This window comes from Strix uralensis, chromosome 12, assembly GCF_047716275.1.
Source record: "Strix uralensis isolate ZFMK-TIS-50842 chromosome 12, bStrUra1, whole genome shotgun sequence".
Lineage (NCBI taxonomy): Eukaryota > Metazoa > Chordata > Aves > Strigiformes > Strigidae > Strix > Strix uralensis.
In genome coordinates this window covers 23,410,693-23,434,101 of record NC_133983.1, presented here as the reverse complement: position 1 = coordinate 23,434,101, position 23,409 = coordinate 23,410,693, and the positions used below count along the sequence as shown (strand labels likewise).

General features: G+C 65.0%; 2 protein-coding genes across 5 annotated transcripts in view; one reads left to right on the top strand and one right to left on the bottom strand.

The window, feature by feature from the left end:
• Positions 1-18,940, top strand: part of PIEZO1 (piezo type mechanosensitive ion channel component 1 (Er blood group)) — a 27,103-nt gene extending 8,163 nt beyond the window's left edge. The window contains exons 3-51 of one of the 2 annotated variants that reach the window (XM_074881197.1): positions 161-283; positions 755-797; positions 890-1,052; positions 1,918-2,056; positions 2,807-3,020; positions 3,200-3,365; positions 3,517-3,621; positions 3,735-3,819; positions 3,913-4,004; positions 4,920-5,180; positions 5,253-5,364; positions 5,488-5,666; positions 5,738-5,886; positions 6,084-6,263; positions 6,341-6,429; positions 6,826-6,983; positions 7,360-7,536; positions 7,642-7,767; positions 7,866-8,066; positions 8,170-8,374; positions 8,474-8,578; positions 9,270-9,423; positions 9,845-10,088; positions 10,208-10,304; positions 10,406-10,574; positions 11,345-11,434; positions 11,584-11,672; positions 11,919-11,990; positions 12,656-12,759; positions 12,843-12,930; positions 13,223-13,303; positions 13,391-13,563; positions 13,670-13,791; positions 13,891-14,055; positions 14,180-14,438; positions 14,519-14,707; positions 14,923-15,217; positions 15,348-15,456; positions 15,543-15,690; positions 15,781-15,995; positions 16,113-16,271; positions 16,349-16,496; positions 16,598-16,786; positions 16,869-16,961; positions 17,131-17,303; positions 17,399-17,521; positions 17,630-17,709; positions 17,810-18,011; positions 18,123-18,940. In XM_074881197.1, coding sequence (XP_074737298.1) covers positions 161-283; positions 755-797; positions 890-1,052; positions 1,918-2,056; positions 2,807-3,020; positions 3,200-3,365; positions 3,517-3,621; positions 3,735-3,819; positions 3,913-4,004; positions 4,920-5,180; positions 5,253-5,364; positions 5,488-5,666; positions 5,738-5,886; positions 6,084-6,263; positions 6,341-6,429; positions 6,826-6,983; positions 7,360-7,536; positions 7,642-7,767; positions 7,866-8,066; positions 8,170-8,374; positions 8,474-8,578; positions 9,270-9,423; positions 9,845-10,088; positions 10,208-10,304; positions 10,406-10,574; positions 11,345-11,434; positions 11,584-11,672; positions 11,919-11,990; positions 12,656-12,759; positions 12,843-12,930; positions 13,223-13,303; positions 13,391-13,563; positions 13,670-13,791; positions 13,891-14,055; positions 14,180-14,438; positions 14,519-14,707; positions 14,923-15,217; positions 15,348-15,456; positions 15,543-15,690; positions 15,781-15,995; positions 16,113-16,271; positions 16,349-16,496; positions 16,598-16,786; positions 16,869-16,961; positions 17,131-17,303; positions 17,399-17,521; positions 17,630-17,709; positions 17,810-18,011; positions 18,123-18,372 — 7,352 coding nt within the window. In that variant the 3' untranslated portion in view covers positions 18,373-18,940. The remainder of the gene's footprint in view (positions 1-160; positions 284-754; positions 798-889; positions 1,053-1,917; positions 2,057-2,806; positions 3,021-3,199; positions 3,366-3,516; positions 3,622-3,734; positions 3,820-3,912; positions 4,005-4,919; positions 5,181-5,252; positions 5,365-5,487; positions 5,667-5,737; positions 5,887-6,083; positions 6,264-6,340; positions 6,430-6,825; positions 6,984-7,359; positions 7,537-7,641; positions 7,768-7,865; positions 8,067-8,169; positions 8,375-8,473; positions 8,579-9,269; positions 9,424-9,844; positions 10,089-10,207; positions 10,305-10,405; positions 10,575-11,344; positions 11,435-11,583; positions 11,673-11,918; positions 11,991-12,655; positions 12,760-12,842; positions 12,931-13,222; positions 13,304-13,390; positions 13,564-13,669; positions 13,792-13,890; positions 14,056-14,179; positions 14,439-14,518; positions 14,708-14,922; positions 15,218-15,347; positions 15,457-15,542; positions 15,691-15,780; positions 15,996-16,112; positions 16,272-16,348; positions 16,497-16,597; positions 16,787-16,868; positions 16,962-17,130; positions 17,304-17,398; positions 17,522-17,629; positions 17,710-17,809; positions 18,012-18,122) is intronic. The other variant, XM_074881199.1, reaches the window with a different exon arrangement.
• On the bottom strand, positions 18,860-23,409 carry CTU2 (cytosolic thiouridylase subunit 2). 3 transcript variants are annotated; one of them, XM_074881240.1, is made up of 15 exons: positions 23,291-23,409; positions 22,761-22,835; positions 21,998-22,076; positions 21,843-21,902; positions 21,700-21,760; positions 21,437-21,546; positions 21,081-21,346; positions 20,867-21,002; positions 20,223-20,354; positions 20,017-20,108; positions 19,844-19,935; positions 19,681-19,768; positions 19,533-19,599; positions 19,394-19,452; positions 18,860-19,295 (listed from the first exon to the last, which is right to left on the bottom strand). In XM_074881240.1, the coding sequence occupies exons 1-15, from the start codon at positions 23,371-23,373 to the stop codon at positions 19,232-19,234; spliced, it is 1,464 nt and encodes a 487-aa protein (XP_074737341.1). In that variant the 5' UTR covers positions 23,374-23,409; the 3' UTR covers positions 18,860-19,231. The 3 variants fall into 3 exon arrangements, with proteins under 3 accessions (XP_074737341.1, XP_074737343.1, XP_074737344.1); XM_074881242.1 differs by lacking the exons at positions 21,998-22,076; positions 22,761-22,835 and having other exon boundaries at positions 23,291-23,364; XM_074881243.1 differs by lacking the exons at positions 21,998-22,076; positions 23,291-23,409.

Genomic DNA, 23,409 nt, shown 5'->3' with positions numbered 1-23,409 from the left:
ATGCGCTGGGTGCACGGGGAGAGGTGTGAGGTCCTGGGGGGGCCGTGACCCTGGGCTGGACCTCCGGCATCAGCCAGAGTGCACCCAGCTCTACCCAGGGGTGGTGGCACATCCTGGGGTCACCTCAGGCGATGGATAACGGGTTGCCCATGTCTCACAGGTCACACCGGCCGCCTCCTCAAAGCTCTGCTGGCGACCAGCATCCTCTTCCTCCTCGCCCACTTTGTTTTCCAAATATGCCTCTACACGCTGCCCGTACTGGACCAGCTCCTGGGGCCCAGCTGTGAGTACGGGGTGCTTTGGGGGTGCCCACACCTTCCCTCGCCCTCTCACACCTCTGCTCCCCCAGGCTTCACCCTGTTCCCACGGTGCCCCGGGGCTGCACCCCCAAGCTGGTGTGGGTGAGGGGATTCCATCCTTCTGGGTGCTGGGGGGCTGCTGTGGCTCTGGGGGGTCCCAGCCACGTGCCCAGCACTGGGGGCACTCTGGGGTGGCTGCTGCCCTGGGCACAGACCCCGTCCTGGGTCCCCATGGATGTGGGATGTTGTCCCTGTGGATGTGGGATGTTGTCCCTGTGGATGTGGGGTGTTGTGCCCATGGATGTGGGGGGTGTTGTGCCCATGGATGTGGGGTGTTTTCCCCATGGATGTGGGATGTTGTGCCCCCTTCCAGGGGGAAGCTGCCTGCTCTGGGTGGCCTCAGCACCTGCCCACCCCAGGTCTGCCAAACTCAGACCCTCCCCTCTTCCCCGCAGGCAGCACCTGGGAGGTCCTCGCCCGGCACATCGGGGTCACCAGGTAAGGGCACCCCAGCAGTGCGGGGCTGGGGGGGCTGGCAGTGGTGGGGGGCACCCCGAAGTCCTCCCCTACCTCTGCTTTCCCCTCCCCAGGCTGGACTTGGGCGATATCCCCAACTCGGTGCGTCTTGTGGCGCCCGACGTTGGCATCCTGCTGGTCTCGTCCCTCTGCCTCTGCCTGTGCCGCCGCCTCGTCCCCAGGGCCGGTGCTGCTGCCCGCGCCCGGAGACTGGAGCCCCTGGAACCCCGTGAGCGGGTGAGAGCCAGCCCCGGGGCTATCGGCAGCATCCCACGGTGGCCGGTCCCCGTCCCCTCCTCGGGCAGGACAGGCTGGGACACAGGAGGCTTGGCATGGGGACGTCTGCGGTGGCCGGGAGCAAGTTTTGGTGGCCTGGCTGGGCGGGCAGCAGTGGAGGAGGGCTGGGTCACCGTCCCGGCATCTCGTAGGCTCGGGGTGACTCAGCGGCGGAGGAGTTTTTGCTCGTGTTTGCTCCCACGTTGCTGTAGGGATCCCGGGAAGATCCCGGCAAAGGGCACCCCCAGGCTCCTGCTGGCCCCCCCCCCACTAAAACCCCTGGAATCAGAATCAGTGGGGTGGGGTGGGCGATCAGGGGCTGCTGGCACCCACCTTGGCAGGGTGCTGTGCCTGGCAGTGCCAGCGGGGCACCGGGACATGGTGCTGGTGGCACTGGGGTCACCCAGGGAGACCCAACCCCAAGCCGATGGCCCCCTCACCAGCTCAGCAAACACCCCTTGGGGCTCAGCCCCATTTTGGGGTGCTCTCCACTGTTCCGAGCCATGACAGCAGGCCCGGCCGTGGCCGGGCTGTAACCGGAGCACCGGGCCACTGCGAATGCCTTTGCCGTGAGCGCGGGGCCAGCGCGGGAGGCAGCCTGGAAAAAAGCTCAGTGCTGGGAACCCGGGCGCCAGCGCCAAGAAAAACAGCCGCTTTTCGGAGGCGCTTTCCAAGCGGCTAATGAGATAAACACGGCCAGGTGCCGGGCTGTGCGCCTGCACCGTGCCGGCCAGGGCGTCCCGGCCGCCCTCAAGGGGGGAAACTGAGGCACGGCGTGGGCTACCCCGGGGTCAGGCCCCGGGGTCACGCTGCGCTCGGTGGGCAGGGGGAAGAGGAGGACGTGGAGCGGCGCGGTGGCACGGCCGATGGGGACACGCCGCTGAGCACCAGGTTGCGGGTGACAGCTCACTGGCTGCTCTGGGCGGCCGGGAAGGGCCTGGCCATCCTGCTGCTGGCCTTGGCTGGTGGGTGTGGGGTGCGGGGGGGTGTGCGGTGGGATGGGGGGGGTCTCGGTGGCCATGCTGCCAGAGGGGATAATCGGTCTGGGGGATGCTCAGTCTGGGAGGGATGCTCAGTCTGGGAGGGATGCTCAGTCTGAGGGGGGATGCTTGGTCCAGGGGGGGATGCTTGGTCCAGGGGGGGATGCTCGGTCTGGGGGATGCTTGGTCTGGGGGGATGCTCAGTGCAGGGGGGATGTTCGGTCCAGGGGGATGCTCAGTGTCGGGGGGATGCTCAGTGCAGGGGGATGCTTGGTCAGGAGGACACTTGGTCCAGGGTGATGCTTGATCCAGACTCAGGTCTGGGGGGATGCTCAGTCCAGGGGGATGCTCAGTCCGGGGGGATGCTCAGTGCAAGGGGGATGCTCAGTGCAAGGGGGATGCTTGGTTCAGAGGGATGCTTGGCCAGGAGGATGCTTGGTCCGGGATGATGCTCAGTCCAGACTGAGGTCTGCAGGGATGCTCGGTGCAGGAGGATGCTCGGTTGGGGGGGGATGTTTGGTGCAGGGGAGTGGTCAGTCCAGAGGGTTGCTCAGTCCAGGGGGGGGGATGTTCAGTCTGGGGGCGATGATGCTCAGTGCAGGGGGATATTCAGTGCAGGGGGATGCTCAGTGTGGGGGGATACTCAATCTGGGGGAGGAGGATGCTTGGCTGGGGGCTGCGTGGCCGGAGGATGCTCAGCTGCGCACTGACCGCCCGCGGGGCGCTGCTCCCCAGGGATCACCCTGCCCTCCGCCTCCTCCAGTGTGTACTACCTGCTCTTCGTGGGGCTGTGCACGTGGTGGGCCTGCCACCTCCCCGCCAGCCGCCTGGCCTTCGACACCCTCTGCATCCTCGTCGGCGTCTATGCCGCCGGCCACCTCCTCTGCCTCTACGCCTACCAGGCACCCTTCGTCCAGGGGGTCTTCCCGCCCCCCACCATCTGGGCACGGTGAGTCCCTGGCGAGGGAGTCATGCCTGTGGGTCCCTGTGCCGCCCCAATTGAGCCCCGTCCTGCTGCCAGGAGCTGCCTGGTGAAGCCGTGTGCTGTGCCAGCACCCAAACAGGACCCTGGCTCATTGTGGGGGGGTCCTATTTTAGGGGATAATTCCACCCGCTCTGTCCCCTCAGGGTGTTTGGCTTCAAGGACATCATCCTGTACCGCAACTGCTCCCGGCCCAACGCCCTGGTGCTCAACACTGGCCACCCCTGGCCTGTCTACACCAACCCCGGCATCCTACTCCTGCTTTACTACACCGTGGTCACCCTGGTGAAGCTGCGCCGGCTGGATGCCAGGGTGAGGGGCTGCAGGGCTGAGCTGTACCCCGTGCCGGCACCTGCAGCGGGGTGCCTGTGGTGGGGGGGTGCCTTGGCAGGGGGACGGGGCATGATCCTGCTGCCCCGGTGGCTGCAGCGGGGTGTCCTGAGCTGGCTCCTGCCCCTCGCAGAGAACCGCGGCGCCGGCACAGCCACCGGCGAGGTGCCCGGCCAGGGAGCTGGTGGAGCTGGAGAGCTGGCCTAAAGACACCGATGGCGTGGCTGAGGACACCAAGGTGGGTTGGGGGGGTGTGCTGTGCCCCCCAGGCGATGCCTGAACTGAGGAGGAATGGGTGCGGGGTGCTCTGGGGGTCCCAGGGTGGGCTCTGAGCCCTCTCTGCCCCCCCAGCCCATGCTGTCCCCCAGCACCGGGAAGCCAGGCATCGGCGCCGACAACTGCACCGTCCATGTCATGGGTAACTCGCCACAGCCAGGTAAACCCATCCCCATCCCCCCTGCTCCCCGAGCCCTGCCTGTGGCCCCCGTCGGGGTGCAGCTCATGGTGTCCCCCCTCTCCCCGTGGCCAGGCAGGAGGAGTCCAGCAGAGCGGCTGCCCCTGCACACCCTGGGCCACGTCATCATGAAGCAGAGCTACGTCTGTGCCCTCATCGCCATGATGGTGAGGGGCTGGTGAGGGGGGGGGCGGGGGGAAACACAGGCTCTGCAGAGAGACCTGGCCAGGCTGGAGTGATGGGCTGAGGCCACCTGGAGGAGTTTCACTAAGGCCAAATGCCGGGTGCTGCCCTTGGGCCACAACAACCCCCAGCAGTGCTACAGGCTTGGGGAGGAGTGGCTGGAGAGCTGCCAGTCAGAGAGGGACCTGGGGGGTTAATTGATTGATAATGAGCCAGCAGTGTGCCCAGGTGGCCAAAAGGCCAATGGTATCCTGGCTTGTATCAGCACTAGCATGGCCAGCAGGGACAGGGAAGGGATCTGACCCCTGTGCTCGGCACTGGTGAGGCCGCCCCTTGATGAGTGGGTTCAGTTTTGGGCCCCTCACTCCAAAAAGGCCATTGAATGACTCGAGCGTGTCCAGAGAAGGGCAACGGAGCTGGTGCAGGGTCTGGAGCACAGGTCTGATGGGGAGCGGCTGAGGGAACTGGGGGGGTTTAGTCTGGAGAAGAGGAGGCTGAGGGGAGACCTCATGGCCCTCTCCAACTCCCTGACAGGAGGGTGCAGAGAGGGGGGATGAGTCTCTTGAGCCAAGGAACCAGCGCCAGGACAAGAGGGAATGGCCTCAAGCTGCGCCAGGGCAGGGTCAGACTGGCTCTTAGGAAGGATTTCTTTGCAGAAGGGGTTGTTGGGCGTTGGAATGGGCTGCCCAGGGCAGGGGGGGAGTCCCCATCCCTGGAGGGGTTGAAGAGTCGGGTTGACCCAGTGCTGAGGGATGTGGTGGAGTTGGGAACGGTCAGGGTGAGGTTCATGGTTGGACTGGAGGAGCTTCAAGGGCTTTTCCAACCGAGGTGATTCTGTGATTCTGTGATATGGTGGGGGGCTGAGCCCGGGTGAGTGGCCTCATCCTGCCCGCCTGTAGGTGTGGAGCATCACCTACCACAGCTGGCTGACCTTCGTGCTGCTGCTCTGGGCCTGCCTCATCTGGACCGTGCGGAGCCGGCATCACTTTGCCATGCTCTGCTCGCCCTTCCTCCTCCTCTACGGTGTCGCTCTCTGCAGCCTGCGTTACGTCTGGGGCATGGATCTGGCCCCCGAGCTGCCCACCCGCGTCGGCTTCATGAGCCTTGAGCAGTTGGGGCTGGTGCACCCTAAATATCCTTGCTTGGACCTGGGGGCCATGGTAAGCCTGCTGTCCCCCACCCCTGGCCCTGCTGGCCCCCAGCTTGTCCCTGCTTACCGCTTGTCCCCGCAGCTCCTGCTCACCCTCACCTTCTGGCTGCTGCTGCGGCAGTTCGTTAAGGAGAAGCTGCTAACGAGGAGGTGCCCAACCACCCCTCTCCTGGAAGTGACCGTCTCAGACACAGGTGAGGGCTCCCAGAGGGACCTGGGTTGAGCATCCCTGCGGTGTGAGTGCCTGGAGGTGGGGGACACACTGTGCCCCCTGCCTGGCTGCCTGTAGCCCCCCCCCACCTCCCCGTGTCTCGCAGAGCCCAGCCGGCAGCGGGACGTGCTGAAGGCGCTGGGGGGCCTGGTGCGGGATTTCTACGCCAAATACTGGATCTGCGTCTGCGCCGGCATGTTCATCGTGGTGAGCTTCGCCGGGCGCCTCGTCGTCTACAAGATCGTCTACATGTTCCTCTTCCTCCTCTGCCTCACCCTCTTCCAGGTAGGGGGGAACGGGGACCCCTCTTTGTCCCTGTCCCTGGCGTGTCCCTGCTGATGTCCCTGTCCCCGCAGGTGTACTACAGCCTCTGGCGCAAGGTGCTGAAGGGCTTTTGGTGGCTAGTGGTGGCCTACACCATGCTGGTGCTCATCGCCGTCTACACCTTCCAGTTCGAGGACTTCCCAATGTACTGGAGGAACCTGACGGGCCTCACCGATGAGCAGTGAGTGTCTCCGACCTGCTGCAGGGTCCCTGCTGCCACCAGCCCCGTGGTGGTACCAGGGCACAGCCATGGGATGCGATGCCCGTGGGGAAACTGAGGCAGGGGGGGAGTTGGGGTTCAGACCCGCCACGGCGGCTCGATGCCCATGTGGGGTGGGGTGGATGCGGCCCCGCATTGACCTTCCCCTCGCCACCCAGGCTGGGCGACCTGGGCCTGGAGCAGTTCAGCGTCTCCGAGCTCTTCTCCAGCACCCTCATCCCAGGCTTCTTCCTCCTGGCCTGCATCCTGCAGCTCCATTACTTCCACCGCCCCTTCATGCACATCACCGACCTGGAGCACGTCCCTGCCGCTGCTCCGCCGCCCTGCCACATCCCCAGGTAGGGCCCTGCGCTGGGGTGACCCACCCCCTGCACCCTGAGGCCCCCGTCCCCACTCTGAGCCTTCCTCCCCTCAGGCCCGAGGAGCTGCACGGCAGCCGGCTGCTGCGGGATGCGGCTGCTGCCGAGAACGCTGGGATGGGTGACTCCGACACCGCATCACAGGGTACCGGGCAGGATGGGGGGACAGGGTGGAGGGGGTGTCCTCCAAGCTAGGAAGGGGCTGGAAGGGTAGGGAGATGGATTTGGGGGGACTTCCAAGTGTGGTAGGGTAGAAGGATGGATTGGGGTGCCCTCCAAGCCAGGAAGGGGCTAGAGGGATGGATTGGGGTGTCCTCCAAGCATGGAGGGGATGGGGATGGATTGGGGTGTCCATCAAGCCAGGATGGGACAGAGGGGGTGCAGGGGTACATTGAGGCATCCTCCAAGCCAGGAAAAGGGTTGGAGGGCACAGGGTTGGATTGGGGTGTCCTCCAAGCACAGGAGGATACAGGGATGGGTTGGGATGTCCCCTGAGCCAGGGTGGCTGTGGGGGTGTCCGTGACGGTCCGTGTCCCTGCAGTGCCCACCAAATGGGGGCTGGTGCTGGAGCGCCTGATCGTGCTGGGCTGGACCTTCTCGGACACACTGACCCGTGGACAGGTCTTCGTGGGCCGCCTGCTAGAGCTCCACATCCTCAAGCTGGTGGCTCTCTACACCGTCTGGGTGGCCCTGCAGGAGGTACCTTTAACCGAGTCTCTTGACCCAAGGAACAAGCGCCAGGACAAGAGGGAATGGCCTCAAGCTGCGCCAGGGCAGGGTCAGACTGGCTCTTAGGAAGGATTTCTTTGCAGAAGGGGTTGTTGAGCGTTGGAATGGGCTGCCCAGGGCAGGGGGGGAGTCCCCATCCCTGGAGGGGTTGAAGAGTCGGGTTGACCCAGCGCTGAGGGATGTGGTGGAGTTGGGAACGGTCAGGGTGAGGTTCATGGTTGGACTGGAGGAGCTTCAAGGTCTTTTCCAACCCAGATGATTCTGTGATTCTACCAGCCTCAGGGTGATGGGGTGATGGGGGGGCTCAGCTGGGCACCCCGGCGTGCTGACACGGCCGCTGCCCCAGGTATCGGTGATGAACTTCTTGCTGGTGCTGCTGTGGGCCTTCGCCATGCCCTACTGCCGCTTCCGCCACATGGCCTCCTGCCTCTCCACCGTCTGGACTTGCATCATCATCGTCTGTAAGATGCTCTACCAGCTAAAGATTGTCGACCCCCATGAATACTCCAGCAACTGCACCCAGGTGCCAGGGCTGGTGGGGGGTATATACACGGTTCTTGGGGTGCTTGTGGGGGGTTCCCTGGCTGGAGCGAGGGGTGCTGAGGCCTGGTGCTGCTCCTCTTTGCAGCCCCAGCTCAACAGCACCAACCTGAGCCCGGAGGAACTGGGCAACTCCACGTTGTACCGCGGCCCCGTGGACCCTGCCAACTGGTTCGGCATCCACAAAGGTTACCCCAACTTGGGCTACATCCAGGTGGGCGTGGGGACACCCTGTCCATGGGGACCATGTGGGGGGATGCTCGGTGGCATGTTCCTGGTGCTGAGCATCCCCTTGCCCGCCCCGTCCTCCAGAACCACCTCCTGGTGCTGCTGCTGCTGGTGTTCGAGGCGGTGGTGTACCGGCGGCAGCAGTACTACCGCAAACAGCACCAGCTGGTGGCCCCCGTCACCGAGACCATTTTCGAGGACATCTCCCGCGAGCACCTCGACCACGGCCTCATCAGCTGTGCCAAATATTTCCTCAACTACTTCTACTACAAGTTCGGCTTGGAGGTGGGGAGCGGGTGCTGCGGGGAGGAAGGTGGGGGGGATCCCACCCCTCGCAGCACCCTGGGGCTGAGCCTCTGCATCCCCCCCCATCCCCATCCCACCCCAGATTTGTTTCCTGATGACGGTGAATGTGATCGGGCAGCGGATGAACTTCATGGTGATCCTGCACGGCTGCTGGCTCGTCGTCATCCTGACCCGGCGCCGGCGGGCGGCCATCGCCCGCCTCTGGCCCAAGTACTGCCTCTTCCTCGTCATCTTCCTCCTCTACCAGTACCTGCTGTGCGTGGGCATGCCGCCCGCCCTCTGCGTGGGTAAGGGGGGGGGCACCCACCCCTTTGCCTGGGTAGGGGAGGTGGGGGTCTATGTGTGGGGCAGGCTGGCATCAAGCGTGCCCACCGTGCCCCCCCCAGACTACCCATGGCGCTGGAGCCTGGCCCTCCCCATCAACTCGGCGCTCATCAAGTGGCTCTACCTGCCCGACTTCTTCGTAGCCCCCAAATCCACCAACCTCATCAGTGAGTATTGTGTGTCCCCCCCCCCACCCAGCCCCTGGCACCCCCCCTGCTCATGGGATGCCCTGTCCCCCTACTCCAGCCCCAGGACCACCCCCTGCCCATGGGGTGCCCTGGCACCCCCCCAAGCCCCTAGCACCCCCTGACCATGGGGTGCCCCAGTTCTGGCAGCCCCCTGCCCGTGGGGTGCCCTGTGCCCCGTACTCCAGCCCCAGCACCCCTCATGCCCATGGGGTGCCCTGTCACCCCCCCCAAGCCCACGGGGTACCCTGTCCCCCTACTCCAGCCCCTGTCCCCCCACTGCCCATGGAGCAACCCCAGCCATGGGGGGGTCCCGTCCTGCCCCCAGGAAGGTGAGCAGCGGGGGCGTGGGAGGAGCTATAAAAGCCACACCTGTGGGGGTGAAGCTTCACAGGTATCCACTCCCCTTTTGGAGGTGGGGCTGTGGAAGAGCCCCACCCACTAAAAAAAAAAAATAAAAAGAGGGGCTTGGGGAGAGCCATGCCTTCAGGGAGGTGCTTAATTAAAGCCACACCCCTTGGGGGAGCTTAATGAACCCCACACCCCAGGGGAGGAGTGGCGTGGGGGTGCCCCACCTTTTTGGGGAGGGGCTTGGTGGGTACCATGCCCCCTTTTTAAATGGGCGTGGGCTAGCACAGCCCCACCCGCCCCCATCTGCGCCATGTGCCCGCAGACGACTTCGTGCTGCTGCTGTGCGCGGCCCAGCAGTGGCGGGTCTTCGAGGCCGAGCGCACCGAGGAGTGGCTGCGGGCGGCTGGCGACAATACTGACCGGCTCGACCTGGCACAGGACCCCCGCAACCCCACCCCCAACTTCATCCACTGCCGGTGGGTGCCCGGGCTTGGGGTGGGCTGGGGCACCTGCGGCCATGGGGGTAGGACCTCCCCAGTTTGGGATGGGACCCTCTGGCTTGGGATGGGACCCCCTGTCACTAGGGTGGGACCCCCGAGCTGGGACAGGACCCCCTGTCACTAGGGTCGGACCCCTGGGCTGGGACAGGAGCCCCCCAAGGCTGTGCTGGAAGATCTGGTGGTCCAGGACACCCCTGGTGACGGTGCAGGACCCCTGTGGACACTGGGACCCCATAGACTGAGCCAAGGCACTTTGTCCCCCAAAATAGAGCTGCTGTGGGGACTGGGACCATGCTGGGGTGTGGGGTAGCCCCTTGTTTCACCCCAAAACCAGGCGGTGTCCAGCGTGAGTGCTGGGAGGGGACAGGGACCCCGCCCTGAGTGCCCCGTCCCCCAGGTCGTACCTGGACATGGTGAAGGTGGTGGTCTTCCGCTACCTCTTCTGGTTCGTCCTGGTGGTGGTCTTCATCACCGGCGCCACCCGCATCAGCCTCTTCGGCCTCGGCTACCTGCTGGCCTGCTTCTACCTCCTCCTCTTCGGCACTGCCATGCTGCGCAAGCCGGCACGGGCTCGCCTGGTGCTCTGGGACTGCCTCATCCTCTACAACATCACTGTCATCATCTCCAAAAATATGTTGTCGGTGAGGGCTGCTGGTCTTTGGGCTGTTCCTTGGGGCCACTGGGCATCCTGTGGGGAGGGGGCGAGGGGGGGTAACACGGTCCCGGGGCAAACCCCGTGCTCTACCTTCTCTCCCTGCAGCTCCTCTCCTGCGTCTTCGTGCAGCAGATGCAGAGCAACTTCTGCTGGGTGATCCAGCTCTTCAGCCTGGTCTGCACTGTCAAGGGCTACTACGACCGTGAGTTGCTGGCCCTGGAGTGGGGGGGGTGGCTGGGGGTTGCCCTGCCTGAGCTGGTGGGGTTCATCTCTGCCTGACCTGCCTGCATCTCTGCCTGCCAGCCAAGGAGATGGGCAAGGACCATGACTGCTCGCTGCCCGTGGAGGAGGCGGGCATCATCTGGGACAGCATCTGCTTCTTCTTCCTCCTTCTCCAGCGCCGCATCTTTCTCAGCTACTACTTCTTGCACGTCATGCTGGACCTCCAGGCCTCTGCCCTGCAAGCCTCCAGGTTGGGGCTGGGGGCCAGGAGGGTTTTGGGCTGCGGTGGAGGAATGGCTGGAGAGCTGCCAGTCAGAGAGGGACCTGGGGGGTTAATTGATTGATAATGAGCCAGCACTGTGCCCAGGTGGCCAAGAAGGCCAATGGCATCCTGGCTTGTATCAGCACTAGCGTGGCCAGCAGGGACAGGGAAGGGATCTTACCCCTGTGCTCGGCACTGATGAGGCCGCCCCTTGATGAGTGGGTTCAGTTTTGGGCCCCTCACTCCAAAAAGGCCATTGAAGGACTCAAGCGTGTCCAGAGAAGGGCAACGGAGCTGGTGCAGGGTCTGGAGCACAGGTCTGATGGGGAGCGGCTGAGGGAACTGGGGGGGTTTAGTCTGGAGAAGAGGAGGCTGAGGGGAGACCTCATGGCCCTCTCCAACTCCTGACAGGAGGGTGCAGAGAGGGGGGATGAGTCTCTTGAGCCAAGGAACCAGCGCCAGGACAAGAGGGAATGGCCTCAAGCTGCGCCAGGGCAGGGTCAGACTGGCTCTTAGGAAGGATTTCTTTGCAGAAGGGGTTGTTGGGCGTTGGAATGGGCTGCCCAGGGCAGGGGGGGAGTCCCCATCCCTGGAGGGGTTGAAGAGTCGGGTTGACCCAGCGCTGAGGGATGTGGTGGAGTTGGGAACGGTCAGGGTGAGGTTCATGGTTGGACTGGAGGAGCTTCAAGGGGTTTTCCCAACCGAGGTGGTTCTCTGATTCTGTGGTACCCCCCTTACCCTCTCGCCATTCCCCGCAGGGGTGTTGCGCTGTTCAAGGCCAGCGCTGTGAAGAGCATGCGCTCCCACCGGCTAGCTGAGAAGAAGTCGCTGGCCCAGCTGAAACGGCAGTGAGTGGGTTTTGGGGGGCACTTGGGACACCCTTCCCCTTCACCACCAGCACCTTGGGGTACCCCGGTGTGGGTGGGGTGGATGGGGGTGCCCCTGGGGTAGGGGGTGGTTTGCGGGAGCGGGCTCCGCAGCAGCCTCTGCCTGGCAGGATGGAGCGGATCCGAGCCAAGCAGGAGAAATACCACCAGGAGCGGCTGCCCAGTGGCACCGGCGGGGGGCAGGATGAGGCCAGGCCAGGTGAGACCCGGAGGGGGGGTCCCTCCTGTCCCCCCCAACTCCTCCTGTCCCCCCTAACCCCTTTCCGGGCACAGCGGTGTGACCACAACCCATTGCCGACGCCTGGTGAAGCCCCACGGAGCGTTGTGGTGAACCTCCCCCCCCCGCCCCCAGCCCCAGTTCCATGCGCCAGCGGCTCGCCCCTGTGCTGGGGGGTGGGTACACTGAGCGTGGCCGTTCTCAGCTCCCCCATCTGCCATTCCACAGCGCCCGGCGGCCCGGCGGACCCTTCCCGGCAGAGGGAGCGGTGGTGGCGGCCATGGTTAGACCACGCCGCAGGTACTGCCCCGGCACGGGGGCTGTAACAGGGCGCAGCCCCTCGGCAAGGTCCCTCCGCCGGGGACCACTAACACCCGCGGGGAGCGGTGGTGACGGTGCTTTCAGCAAGGTGACGTCCTGCATGTCCCCTGTCCCCGTGCTCGGCCGCAGGGCACTAACCAGGGCTTCTCCGTGTCCCCAACGCTAACGGGGTGTCAGATCGGGGGTGCCAGGCTGGGTTTGGGGTCACCAGCATTGGTCGTCCCTGAACACCGGCAACGGAGGGACCCCACGTGAGGGATGTGGGGGTTGAGTCTTTGTCCCCAACGGAGGAACCCACGGGTGTCCTCGGCACTGCGCTGGCATTGCCATGTCATGCGGAGAGCCCTGGGGAGGTGGCGGCTGGGCCATGACACCCTGTGTCATGACACTGGGCGCTGGCCATGTCGTGACACCCCATGCCATGGCACCAGCCATGCCATGACACCCCATGTTGTGACACTGGGCACTGGCCATGTCATGACACCCTGTGCCGTGGCACCAGCCGTGTTGTGATACCCCGTGTCGTGACACTGGGCACTGGCCATTTCATGACACCCCATGTTGTGCCACTGGGCACCAGCCAAGCCATGACACCCTGTGCCGTGTCACCAGCCGTGCTGTGACACCCCGTGTCACCCCCACAGTGCTGCATTCAGGGGAATACTTCCTCTTCGAGTCAGACAGCGAGGAGGAGGAGGAGGCGGCAGTGCCGGAGGAGCCACGGCCGAGCAGGCAGAGCGCCTTCCAGGTGAGCATGGCTGGGGTGGGGGGGGCCGGGGCGGGGGGGCTGATGGTGCCCGCGGGGTGCTGATGGCCTCTGTCCCCTGCCAGCTCGCCTACCAGGCCTGGGTGACCAACACCAGGACGGCGCTGCGGCAGCAGGAGCAGCCGGAGTCCCCCGGCGCCGAGGCCGCTGCAGGTGGGTCTGGCTCACCCCAAAATGGGGTGGGGGGGGGGGCAGGAGAGGACACAGCCCTGCCCTGTGCCTGCTGTTTGCCCTGGCAGCAATCAGCATCCCATAACGGGGCATCACCTCAGTCCCTGAGGGGTGTGTGGACTCTCTGATGGCTACAATGGGGTTGCGCTGGTTTTTAAGCTGGATGAGGGGGACGGGGTGATGGGTGGGAGAAACCCAACAGGGGCCAGAAATGATGTTCAGCGTCCGCTGAGCCAGTGCTACCCCTTCCCGGGGGCGGGTCTGACCCTTGCAGGGGAAAATGGAGGGAGGGAGGAGGAGTTGGAGGCTCCCGAAGAGGCTGAAGGCCAGGAGGAAGAGGAGGAAGAAGGCTCCGGTAGGTGGGCAGCACTAGAGGGGTGGTGGTGGGGGGGTCTGAGCGGGCGTGAAGTGACCCCGCCCGCCTGTCTCCTCACCCCGTTAGAGCGGAGCAACGTGGTGCAGCGGGCGCTGAACACCCTGCGGTTCCTGTGGGTGCTGTGCCGGGCCATGGTGGACGGGCTGACGCAGTGGCTGGACGCCTGCACCCGGGAGCACGCCGACATGTCCGCCGTCCTGCGCCTCGAGAGATACGTCCTCACGCGCCGTCTGGCCACTGTGAGCCCCGGGCTTGGGGTGGGGACACACACACACCGGTGGGGGGGGCACAGGGAGGGGGTGGCAGCACCATGGTGGCACTACTGACCCCCCCGCCCCGCTGCAGGGAGAGAACGTGCACCGCGGGCTCCTGGATGAGCTCTACCTGCCGCCGCTGGAGGAGCCCCCCGAGGAGCTGAGCCCGCGGGGGGCCGGGGGGGTGGACCCCCAAAACGGCGTCGCTTCCAGGCAGGTGCATAGATACCCCCCGAGGGGGCAGCCAGCAGCGCCGTGGGCAAGGGCCGGCCGGGGGCATGGGGCTCACCCCTGTCCCCGTGCTGTCCCCAGCGGGCACCAAGGAGCCACCCCCGCCCCGGGGGGATACCTGCAGCCCACTGGCAGCCAGGAGCAGGTGACAACCTGGGGGTCCCAGGACAACGTGGCTGGGTCTCAGGAGCTCCTGGCCTTGCCCCAGAACCGGAGCCGGACGGCCAGCGAGCTCCTCCTGAGCAGGTACGGGAATGTGGGGATGGTGGGGACAGGGCTGGGGGGTGGCAGGGCCAGCTCACCCCCCCTGGGATGTGGGGACAGGGCTGGGGGGGTGGCAGGGCCAGCTCACACACCCTGTGCCCCGCAGGCGCCTGTACTTCCCCGAGCTGGAAGAGTCGGAGCAGTTTTATCGCTCCCACAACCGGTTCCTGAAGCTGCTGCTGGCCGGGTACCTCTGTGTGGCCGCCCACTCCGAGCTGCTCTGCTACTTCATCATCATCCTCAACAACATGGTGACCGCCTCCGTCATCTCCCTCTTCCTGCCCATCCTCGTCTTCCTCTGGGCCATGCTCTCCATCCCCCGGCCCAGCAAGCGCTTCTGGATGACTGCCATCATCTTCACCGAGGTTGGCGAGGGGTGACTGGTGAGGGGGGCAATGCCACCCGGCTGCTGGCTGCCACTCGCTGACCGCCAACGTCCCTGCAGGTGATGGTGGTGGTGAAATACCTCTTCCAGTTTGGGTTCTTCCCCTGGAATGGCTACGCCATGCTGGTACGCAACGAGGGGAAGCCCTTCTTCCCCCCCCGCATCCTGGGCTTGGAGAAGAGTGACCGCTACATCAAATATGACCTCATCCAGCTCCTGGCGCTTTTCTTCCATCGCTCCCTGCTGCTGGTGAGCCCTGGGGAGCCGGTGCCACCCGGGTAGGCGTCCCCCAGGGGCTGGAGGTGCTCCTGGGGGTGATGAAGGCTCTGGAGAGCACCCAGTGGGTGTTTGGGGGCTCTGCCTTGGTTTCCACCCAAGGCACCTGTTGCTGGTTGGGTCCTTGGGGTGCTGTGGGATGGGGGGGGCATCAGGAACCCCATCGCCCTGACCATGGCCCTCCCCAGTCCTACGGGTTGTGGGACCACGAGGAGGACCCCTTCCCCAAGAAGAAAGCGGAGGCGGAGCGGGTGGAGGATGAGGAAGAGGAGGAGAGGCGGGAGGAAGCAGCGTCCCCACCACTGCCGACGGGTGAGGAAGGGACGGAGGCGCTGACAGAGCCGGGGGCACCGGGCGCAGCCGTGGGACCGGAGCCGGAGGGTGATGCCGTGGGGCAGGAAGAAGGGGCCGGGGCCACGCAGCTGCGCTTCAGGAGGAAGAGGAGGCGGGGGAAGAAGCAGCCGGATGCAGCTCCGGAGGAAGGTGAGCACCAGTTTGGCACCTTGGTGAGGGGCAAGGCTGGCATCCCCCGGGGTAGAGGGGTGCTGGGCCCGGGCAGGATGCGGCCCTGTGGGACCTCCCAGCTGTCAGCCATGCTGTGCCTCACTCACAGGGGATGGGGAGGAGGAGGAGGAAGAAGAGGAGGAAGAGGCAAAACAGAGCCACGCTCAGAAGAAGCTGAAGGCGTTTGGGCTGCGGGTCAAGCTCTTCTTCCTCACCATGTGAGTGCCCCACAGTGCTGGTTGGGGGGGAGGGATGCGGGGTGCAGCCCTCGGTCACCCTCCTCTGTCCCCTCTGTCCCCTCTAGGGCACAGAACATGTACCAGCCGGTGCGCAGGTTTTTCCGGGACATCCTGCACACCCAGCACCGAGCAGCCACCGACGTCTACGCCTTCATGTTCCTGGCTGACGTGGTTGACTTCATCATCATCATCTTCGGCTTCTGGGCCTTCGGGGTGAGCAGGAGGGTTCCCACAGGGCAGCAACAGGTCGGTCCCACTGTGGGGTGAGGCCGGGCTGTGTCCTGACTTCTCCTGCATCCCCAGAAACACACGGCGGCCGCCGATATCACCTCCTCGCTGTCGGATGACCAAGTGCCAGAGGCCTTCCTGGTCATGCTGCTCATCCAGTTCACCACCATGGTCATTGACCGCGCGCTCTACCTCCGCAAGACCGTGCTGGGCAAGCTCATCTTCCAGGTCATCCTGGTCTTCAGCATCCACCTCTGGATGTTCTTCATCCTGCCAGCTGTCACCGAAAGGTACCGAGTATCCCTCAAGGATGTCCCCCACCCCTAGGGTGGCACCCTTGAGTCGCCAGTGTGGTGGCTCAGCCTGAGCAGGGAGGTGGCCGGAGGGGTGACACCTTCCTCCCGCAGGTTGTTCAGCCTCAACACGGTGGCCCAGCTGTGGTACTTCGTGAAGTGCATCTACTTCTCGTTATCAGCCTACCAAATCCGCTGCGGCTACCCCACCCGCATCCTGGGCAACTTCCTCACCAAGAAATACAACCACCTCAACCTCTTCCTCTTCCAGGGGTACAGTGTGGCTCCCTGCAGACCCCCGGCTGCCTGGAGGGTGCCGTACCAGCCCCTTCTCCCCGTGTCCCCCCCAGGTTTCGCCTCGTGCCTTTCCTGGTGGAGCTGCGGGCCGTCATGGACTGGGTCTGGACAGACACCACGCTGTCCCTCTCCAACTGGATGTGCGTGGAGGACATCTACGCCAACATCTTCATCATCAAGTGCAGCCGCGAGACGGAGAAGGTACGGCCCTGCCGTGCTGGGAAGGGCCCCCCAATAAGCCTCTTGTTGCTTGGGGTCCCCCCAGGCCTGCCTGGCACCTCGTACTGTCTCCCCCCTCCCAGAAATACCCCCAGCCCAAGGGGCAGAAGAAGAAGAAGATCGTGAAGTACGGCATGGGGGGCCTCATCATCCTCTTCCTCGTGGCCATCATCTGGTTCCCGCTGCTCTTCATGTCGCTGGTGCGCTCCGTGGTGGGCGTTGTGAACCACCCCATCGACGTCACCGTCACCCTCAAGCTGGGGGGGTATGAGGTGAGGAGGCAGAGGGGGGGTGGGTGCCCAGCCTGGATGCTGGGGTCCCCTGTGTGGCTGATGGCACCCCGTCCCCCCGCAGCCCCTGTTCACCATGAGCGCCCAGCAGCAATCCATCCAGCCCTTCACCCCCCAGGACTACGAAGCCCTCACCAACCGGTTTGAGAGGCAGCCGGTAAATCCACCCCCCCACCTCAAATTCCGCTCCCCTTGCTCCATCCTGCTGGGCGGGGGGGTGAGCTGGCAGAACTGGGGGTGCCCTGGAGCGGGGTTATCCTTGAGTAGGGGGCTGAATTGTGTGTGTGTGTGTGTGCGTGCCCCCCCCCCCCCCCCACCGTTGCCAGGTCGCCATGCAGTTCATCACGCTCTATGGCTACGAGGACATCGTGACAGCCCGCATCGAGGGCAGCTCGGGCTCGCTCTGGAGCATCAGCCCCCCGAGCCGGGAGCAGATGCGCCGGGAGCTACAAAACGGCTCCTCCGACATCACCCTCCGCCTCACCTGGACCTTCCAGAGGTACTACCAGTATGGTTTTGTTTGTGTTGTTTTTTTTTTTTTTAACCCTGCTTCCGCCCCCCCCAATGCTCACGCTCAGCCTCTGCTTTCCGCAGGGACCTGGGCAAGGGGGGGACGGTGGAGCACACCTTCGACAAACACACCACCGACCTGCAGCCCGGCGCGCCGCAGCGCCTGGAGCTGGCCCAGCTGCTGCAGGGCACCCGTGACACCCCCGTGTGAGTGTCCCCAGGGAGGGGACAGGAGGCCGGACCCCCCCCGACCCCATCATGCTCATTGCAATGGTGCCCCCCCCACCGCCTTACTCACCCCCCACTCTCTTACAGGCAAGTGCCCAAACTCTTCCCCAAATACATCCGGGCGCCCAACGGCCCTGAAGCCCACCCTGTCAAGCAGCTGCTGCCAGGTGCGTCCCACCGTGTGTGTTCCCCCCCCCCCCAAAAAAATCAGTGCTGGGAGCACAGCAGCAGCCACGCTGTACCCTGATGGTGCCCTCCCCCATGCAGATGGGGAGGACAGCTACCTGGACGTGGAGGTGCAGCTGAAACGGGAGCGCGCAGGGGCCGGCCGAGGGGGTGACAGCTTCTTGGAGTGGTGGGTGGTGCGGCTGAAGAAAGAGGACCCCCCCCACGATGGCAACATCCTCCCCATGGTTATTTTCAATGATAAAGTCAGCCCCCCCAGCTTGGGCTTCTTGGCTGGTTACGGGTATGTGAAGGAAGGGCAGGGGGTGGTGGAGGATCTGGCTGCACCCCAAAAGGGGTGTGAAGCTGGGGGTGGGATATAGGATGTATCTTTCCCCCCCTCAATTATTTGCAGGATTATGGGGCTGTACGTCTCCATCGTGCTGGTGATCGGGAAGTTCGTGCGGGGTTTCTTCAGCGAGATCTCACACTCCATCATGTTCGAGGAGCTGCCGTGTGTGGACCGGATCCTGAAGCTGTGCCAGGACATCTTCCTGGTGCGGGAGACGGGCGAGCTGGAGCTGGAGGAAGAGCTCTACGCCAAGCTCATCTTCCTCTACCGCTCCCCCGAGACCATGATCAAGTGGACGCGGGAGAAGGAGTAAGGGGAAGGGACTCTGGGCTCCTCCGCCCCACCCCCCCACCCCCCCCCACCCCATCCTGGGGACATCACCGCCAATGCCTTAACCAGCACCCCCCGCACTGGGGCTGTATCCTGCCAGGGGAGGCAGTGGGCCGCAGGGTGCTCAGCGCTCGCTTTTAGGGAGGATGTTTTTCTTAACGTTGCTTTGAAGCCGGCTGAGCTGCGGAAACCACGTTGTGCCTTCCCAGGGTGGGGGGGACAGGAGCTGCTCCCCTCTGTCCCACCCCAAATCCCCTGGGTACCCCTGGCTGCTGGGCAAAAGTGGGGCGGGGGGTCAGGAGCCAGCCCGTGCCCCCTCCCCACTCCCCCCAGCCCCGCTCCAGAACCAGGTTGAACTCAAAAGCAATAGCCCCCCAGCCCCAGGATGGGGGGGCCCTGGGTCATGGCCCCCCTAGCTGGGGGGTGGTCGTGGGGGGAGCTGGTAGCCCCAGCCAGACTCTAGACACTCGTTGTGACTTTGTTTTTGGTTTTTTTTATTAATTCAAATGGTTTATTTATACAGATATCTAATAAAACAAAGCTGAGGCCTCCCCGGTTGATGCGCAGCTGGGGCAGGGAGGGGGATATGGGGTGAGGCCAGAGACCTGCTGCCCCGGGGGGTACCAGCACCCCTGGCCCCTGCCAAATGGGGGCTGGGGGTTCTCCCTGCCCCCCGGCTGTAACCAAAACGGGGTGTAAAAGCAGCTGCCTGGGTGCCGGGGGTCCCCAGGAGCTCTGGTTCCCCACCAGCCTATGGGGCATCCCTGCCACGGGGGTGGCACCCTGCCGCACCGATGCCCCAGAGGGGTGAGGGTCTGTGTCCCCCACTGTCCCCAACCCCTTCAGCTCTTGCCGGGCTCTCTGTCCTCCAGCGGGACCTCCTGGCTCTGCCACTGCGTGTCTGCTCTGCAAGGGACAGACGGACATGGGGTGTGGATGGACGGATGCAGCACTGGGGGCAGGCTGAGCTGGCAGGGAGGGGACCCCCACCCCCCCCATCCCACCTGCGGATCCTGCGCTGGGCCTCGGCGCGCACGTAGGCCGGCAGCGTGGCGAGGGGACCCTGCAAGAGAGGGGCCGTGAGGATGGGGAACCCCCTGGTCCCTGGGAGAGCCGCCCCGCTGCCCCCCCCAAAAGCCTTACCAGCTCCTTGAAGGTGAGGCGGCAGCTGTAGCACAGCAGCGGGACGAAGGCAGCTTTGCTCTCAGTCCTGGGGGAGACAGGGACTCTCAGCCGTGCCACCGTGGTGGCCACGGTGCCAGTGTGGTGGCCATGGTGCCCACACACTCACCCTGCTGTCGGGGTGTCCTGGCAGCACCCATTCCCCGCCGGCTCCGGCTCCTCTGTGATCAGTGTGGGCTCCAGGGCCAGCTCCTCCTCTACAAGAGCCAGAGGTGTGATTAGGGGGTGCCTGGCTGCCCCCCCAAATCCCCCCCCTTTCCCCCCCAACTCACCCCCGGCGATGTCCAGGGCACACAGGCACAGCAGGCAGCGCTGGGACTCGCTGCTCGCCTGGGCCGGAGCCGGGCTCAACTTCTCACCTGTCCTGCAGCCAACGTTGGGGGAGTAAGCAGGTGCACCCCACTCACCCCCAAAACCCCCATTTCACCCCAGGGGGCTGCCGTACCGGTAGACGGTGCTGATGGTGGAGGGGAAATCCTCCTGCAGCCCCAGGAGGAACCGCTCTATCAGGTGGTGGATGCTGGGCTTCTCCCGGCGCTGGGGGAGCAAGCGGAGAGGGCAGGGGCAGGATGGGGCGGGGGGGTCCCATCCCTGCTGTGGGGACATGGAGCTTGGGATCCCCCCTCAATGTGGGACAGGGGACACCTCTACCTTGGTGGGGAGGGGCGGCATGATGACGGTGGGGACGTCGAAGAAGTGGTTGTAGAAGGCGATCTCCTTGGCCGTGTACTCCCGCATGGGCCGCACCACCATCACATCGCCGTGGCGGTTGTCTGCAAAGCCCTGTCCGCCAAAAACCCCAGAATCACTGAATTATCTCGGTTGGAAAAGCCCTTGAAGCTCCTCCAGTCCAACCATGAACCTCACCCTGACCGTTCCCAACTCCACCACATCCCTCAGCGCTGGGTCAACCCGACTCTTCAACCCCTCCAGGGATGGGGACTCCCCCCCTGCCCTGGGCAGCCCATTCCAACGCCCAACAACCCCTTCTGCAAAGAAATCCTTCCTAAGAGCCAGTCTGACCCTGCCCTGGCGCAGCTTGAGGCCATTCCCTCTTGTCCTGGCGCTGGTTCCTTGGGTCAAGAGACTCATCCCCCCTCTCTGCACCCTCCTGTCAGGGAGTTGTAGAGGGCCATGTGGTCTCCCCTCAGCCTCTTCTCCAGACTAAACCCCCCCAGTTCCCTCAGCTGCTCCTCATAAGACATGACCCCAACGCCCCCCACGGCATCACATCACCCCTCCAGGCAAGGACAGTTGTCCCCAGCTCGGGGACAGGGTGCTGTCAGGCTGCTCACCGTGTCGACAGCGAGGAAGGCACCGCGACCCAGCGCCAGGTTGGTGAGGAGTTTGATGGCCACGCGGGTGCAGCTCTCGCCCGTCATCACTTTGGTGTAGCCCCTGCTCCGGGCTGTCTGCAGGATCAGGTGGGTCCTGGGGGGACAAGGGGACACGGGCTCAGAGCCACCACACCGTGTGTGGTGCCAGCACCAGGCAGGATCGGTCCCTCACCGCAGCATCTGCAGCAGCTCCTCTCTCGCCGTTGGCGTCTCCACAGCCTCGAAGAGCCGCAGCAGCTCCTGGGTGCGGGCAGCGGCGGGCAAGCGGGGGGCATCGGGGGGCAGCTCCTGGCTGCCAGGCAGCGAGGTGCCACCGTCCCTGTCCCCCTCGTGCCGCTGCTGCTGGATGAAGCCCTCCACGGCCTCCTTGTAGGAGGAGTTGGGCTCACCGGACCCCCCCGGCCCCGGCCGCAAGATGGATGCAGGCAGCTCCAGCGCCTGTGGGACAGACACGGACCCCAGCATGGGGTTGGGGGTGGCCAGGAGTGTCCCCCCACCCCAGCGTGTCCCCCACCGCCATCCCCGTACCTGCTCCAGGTGGGCTAGGTGGTAGGGGAAGCCGGTTGCCCGCAGCAGGGTCTCCACATGGGCCAAGCTCTGCTCCCGCTGCGCCGCGCTCTGTCCCCGCACCACTCCCTCTGCCAAGCAAGTTGGCAGCGCCGGGGCCACCGCCACGGTGAGGAGGGGACACCCACCCCCTCCCCGGGGGTGTCACAGCCTCACTGGGCTTCTTGGGGACCCCCAGCCCTGGCAGGACGTGGTGGCAAACGGGCAGCGGGGTGAATTCTTACCGTCAACGTAGATGAGGCCGGGGACAAAGCGAAGCCTCTTGGCTGTCTCCCGGCTCAGCCCCTGGCAGAGGCACAGGGTGAGGGGGGTGGGTGAGCCGCGTCCCCCCCCAGCCCCAACCCCCCCCCATCACCCCCACTCTCACCTCCTGGACCTGCCGGAGCATGGCGCTGGAGGCCGCTCCCCCAGACAGCGCCAGCAGCACCTGTGGGGACACGAGGGAAGGTCACCGGCCCTGGTGCCACCACTCAGGTCCCCCCCTCCCCACCCCACGACATCTGTGTCCCCCCCCGCTGGTACCTTCTCTCCTGGGAAGATGACACGGTTCTTGCCCAGCATCGCGCGGAACTTGTGCACAAAGTACTCACGGAAGCAGCCACTGCGGGGACACGGCCCTGATCCATGGCGTGTTCCATGGTCCCCAGCCCCCTGTCCCCAGGCCTTGATGTCCCTGAGACCCAGTGTCCCCAAGACCTGATAACCCCAAGCCAGGATGTCCCAGAGACCCAATGTTCCTAAGCCCTGATGTCCCCAAGCCTTGATGTCCCGGAGAACCAATGTCCCTAAGCCACAATATCCCTGTGCCCTGCTGTCCCCAAGCCTTGTCTCCAAGGTCTGATGTCCCTAAGACCCAATGTCCCCAAGCCTTGATGTCCCAGAGACTCAACATCCCCAAGTCCCAATGTCCCAGAGACCCAACATCCCCAAGCCTTAATGTCCCTAAGACCTGATGTCCCCAAGCCTTGATGTTCCTGAGACCCAATGTCCCCAAGCCACAATATTCCTGTGCCTTGCTGTCCCTAAGCCTTGATGTCCCTAAGAACCAATGTCCCCAAGACCTGATAATCCCAAGCCACGATGTCCCTGAGACCCAATGTCCCCAAGCTCCCATGTCCCAAGCCTTGATGTCCCAGAGACCCAACGTCCCCAAGTCCCAACGTTCCCAAGAACCGATGTCCCCAAGCCCAAATGTCCCCAAGCCTTGATGTCCCAGAGACCTGACGTCCCCAAGCTGTGATGTCCCCAAGCCCCGTGTCACCCCCGTCCCGTCCGGGTCCCTCACCGGCAGAAGGCATCCCCGAGGCGGATGACGAGGGCGGCAGAGCCCTGCCCGCACTTCACGCAGGGCCGCGGGTGGCTGTGGGGACACGGGTGGTCACCGGGCACCACCGGGGGGGTACCGGAGGCAGCGCCGGGGGGGCGGGATATCGGAGGGGTCAATGGGGGGCAGTACTGGGGGGTACCAGAGGGATACTGGGGTAGAACTGGGGGATACCAGGGAAAGCACCGGGAGGGGCAGCACCAGAGGCAGCACCGGGAGGTACCGGAGAGATACTGGGGACAGTACTGGGGGATACCGGGGAGCGCACCGGGTTGGACAGCACCGGGGGGATGCTGGGGACAGCACCGGGGGGGACAGCACCGGGGGGCGCACCAGAAGCAGCACCGGGAGGTACCGGAGGGATGCCGGGGACGATACCAGAGGGCTACCGAGGTAAGGGGCGGAGTACCGGAGGCAGCACGAAGGGGTACCGGAGGGGGGTACCGGGAGCGGCCCCGGGGAACCAGCCGGGTCCCGGCTCGGGCTCCCACCTGTGTCCGGGGCCGCGGCGGCGCCGTGCCGGTGCTGAGTCCGCCCCACACTCTCCTCCATCGTCCCCCGCCGCCTCGCACATGGCGTCCCCGTTCAGCCCCGTCCCGCTCCGCTCCGC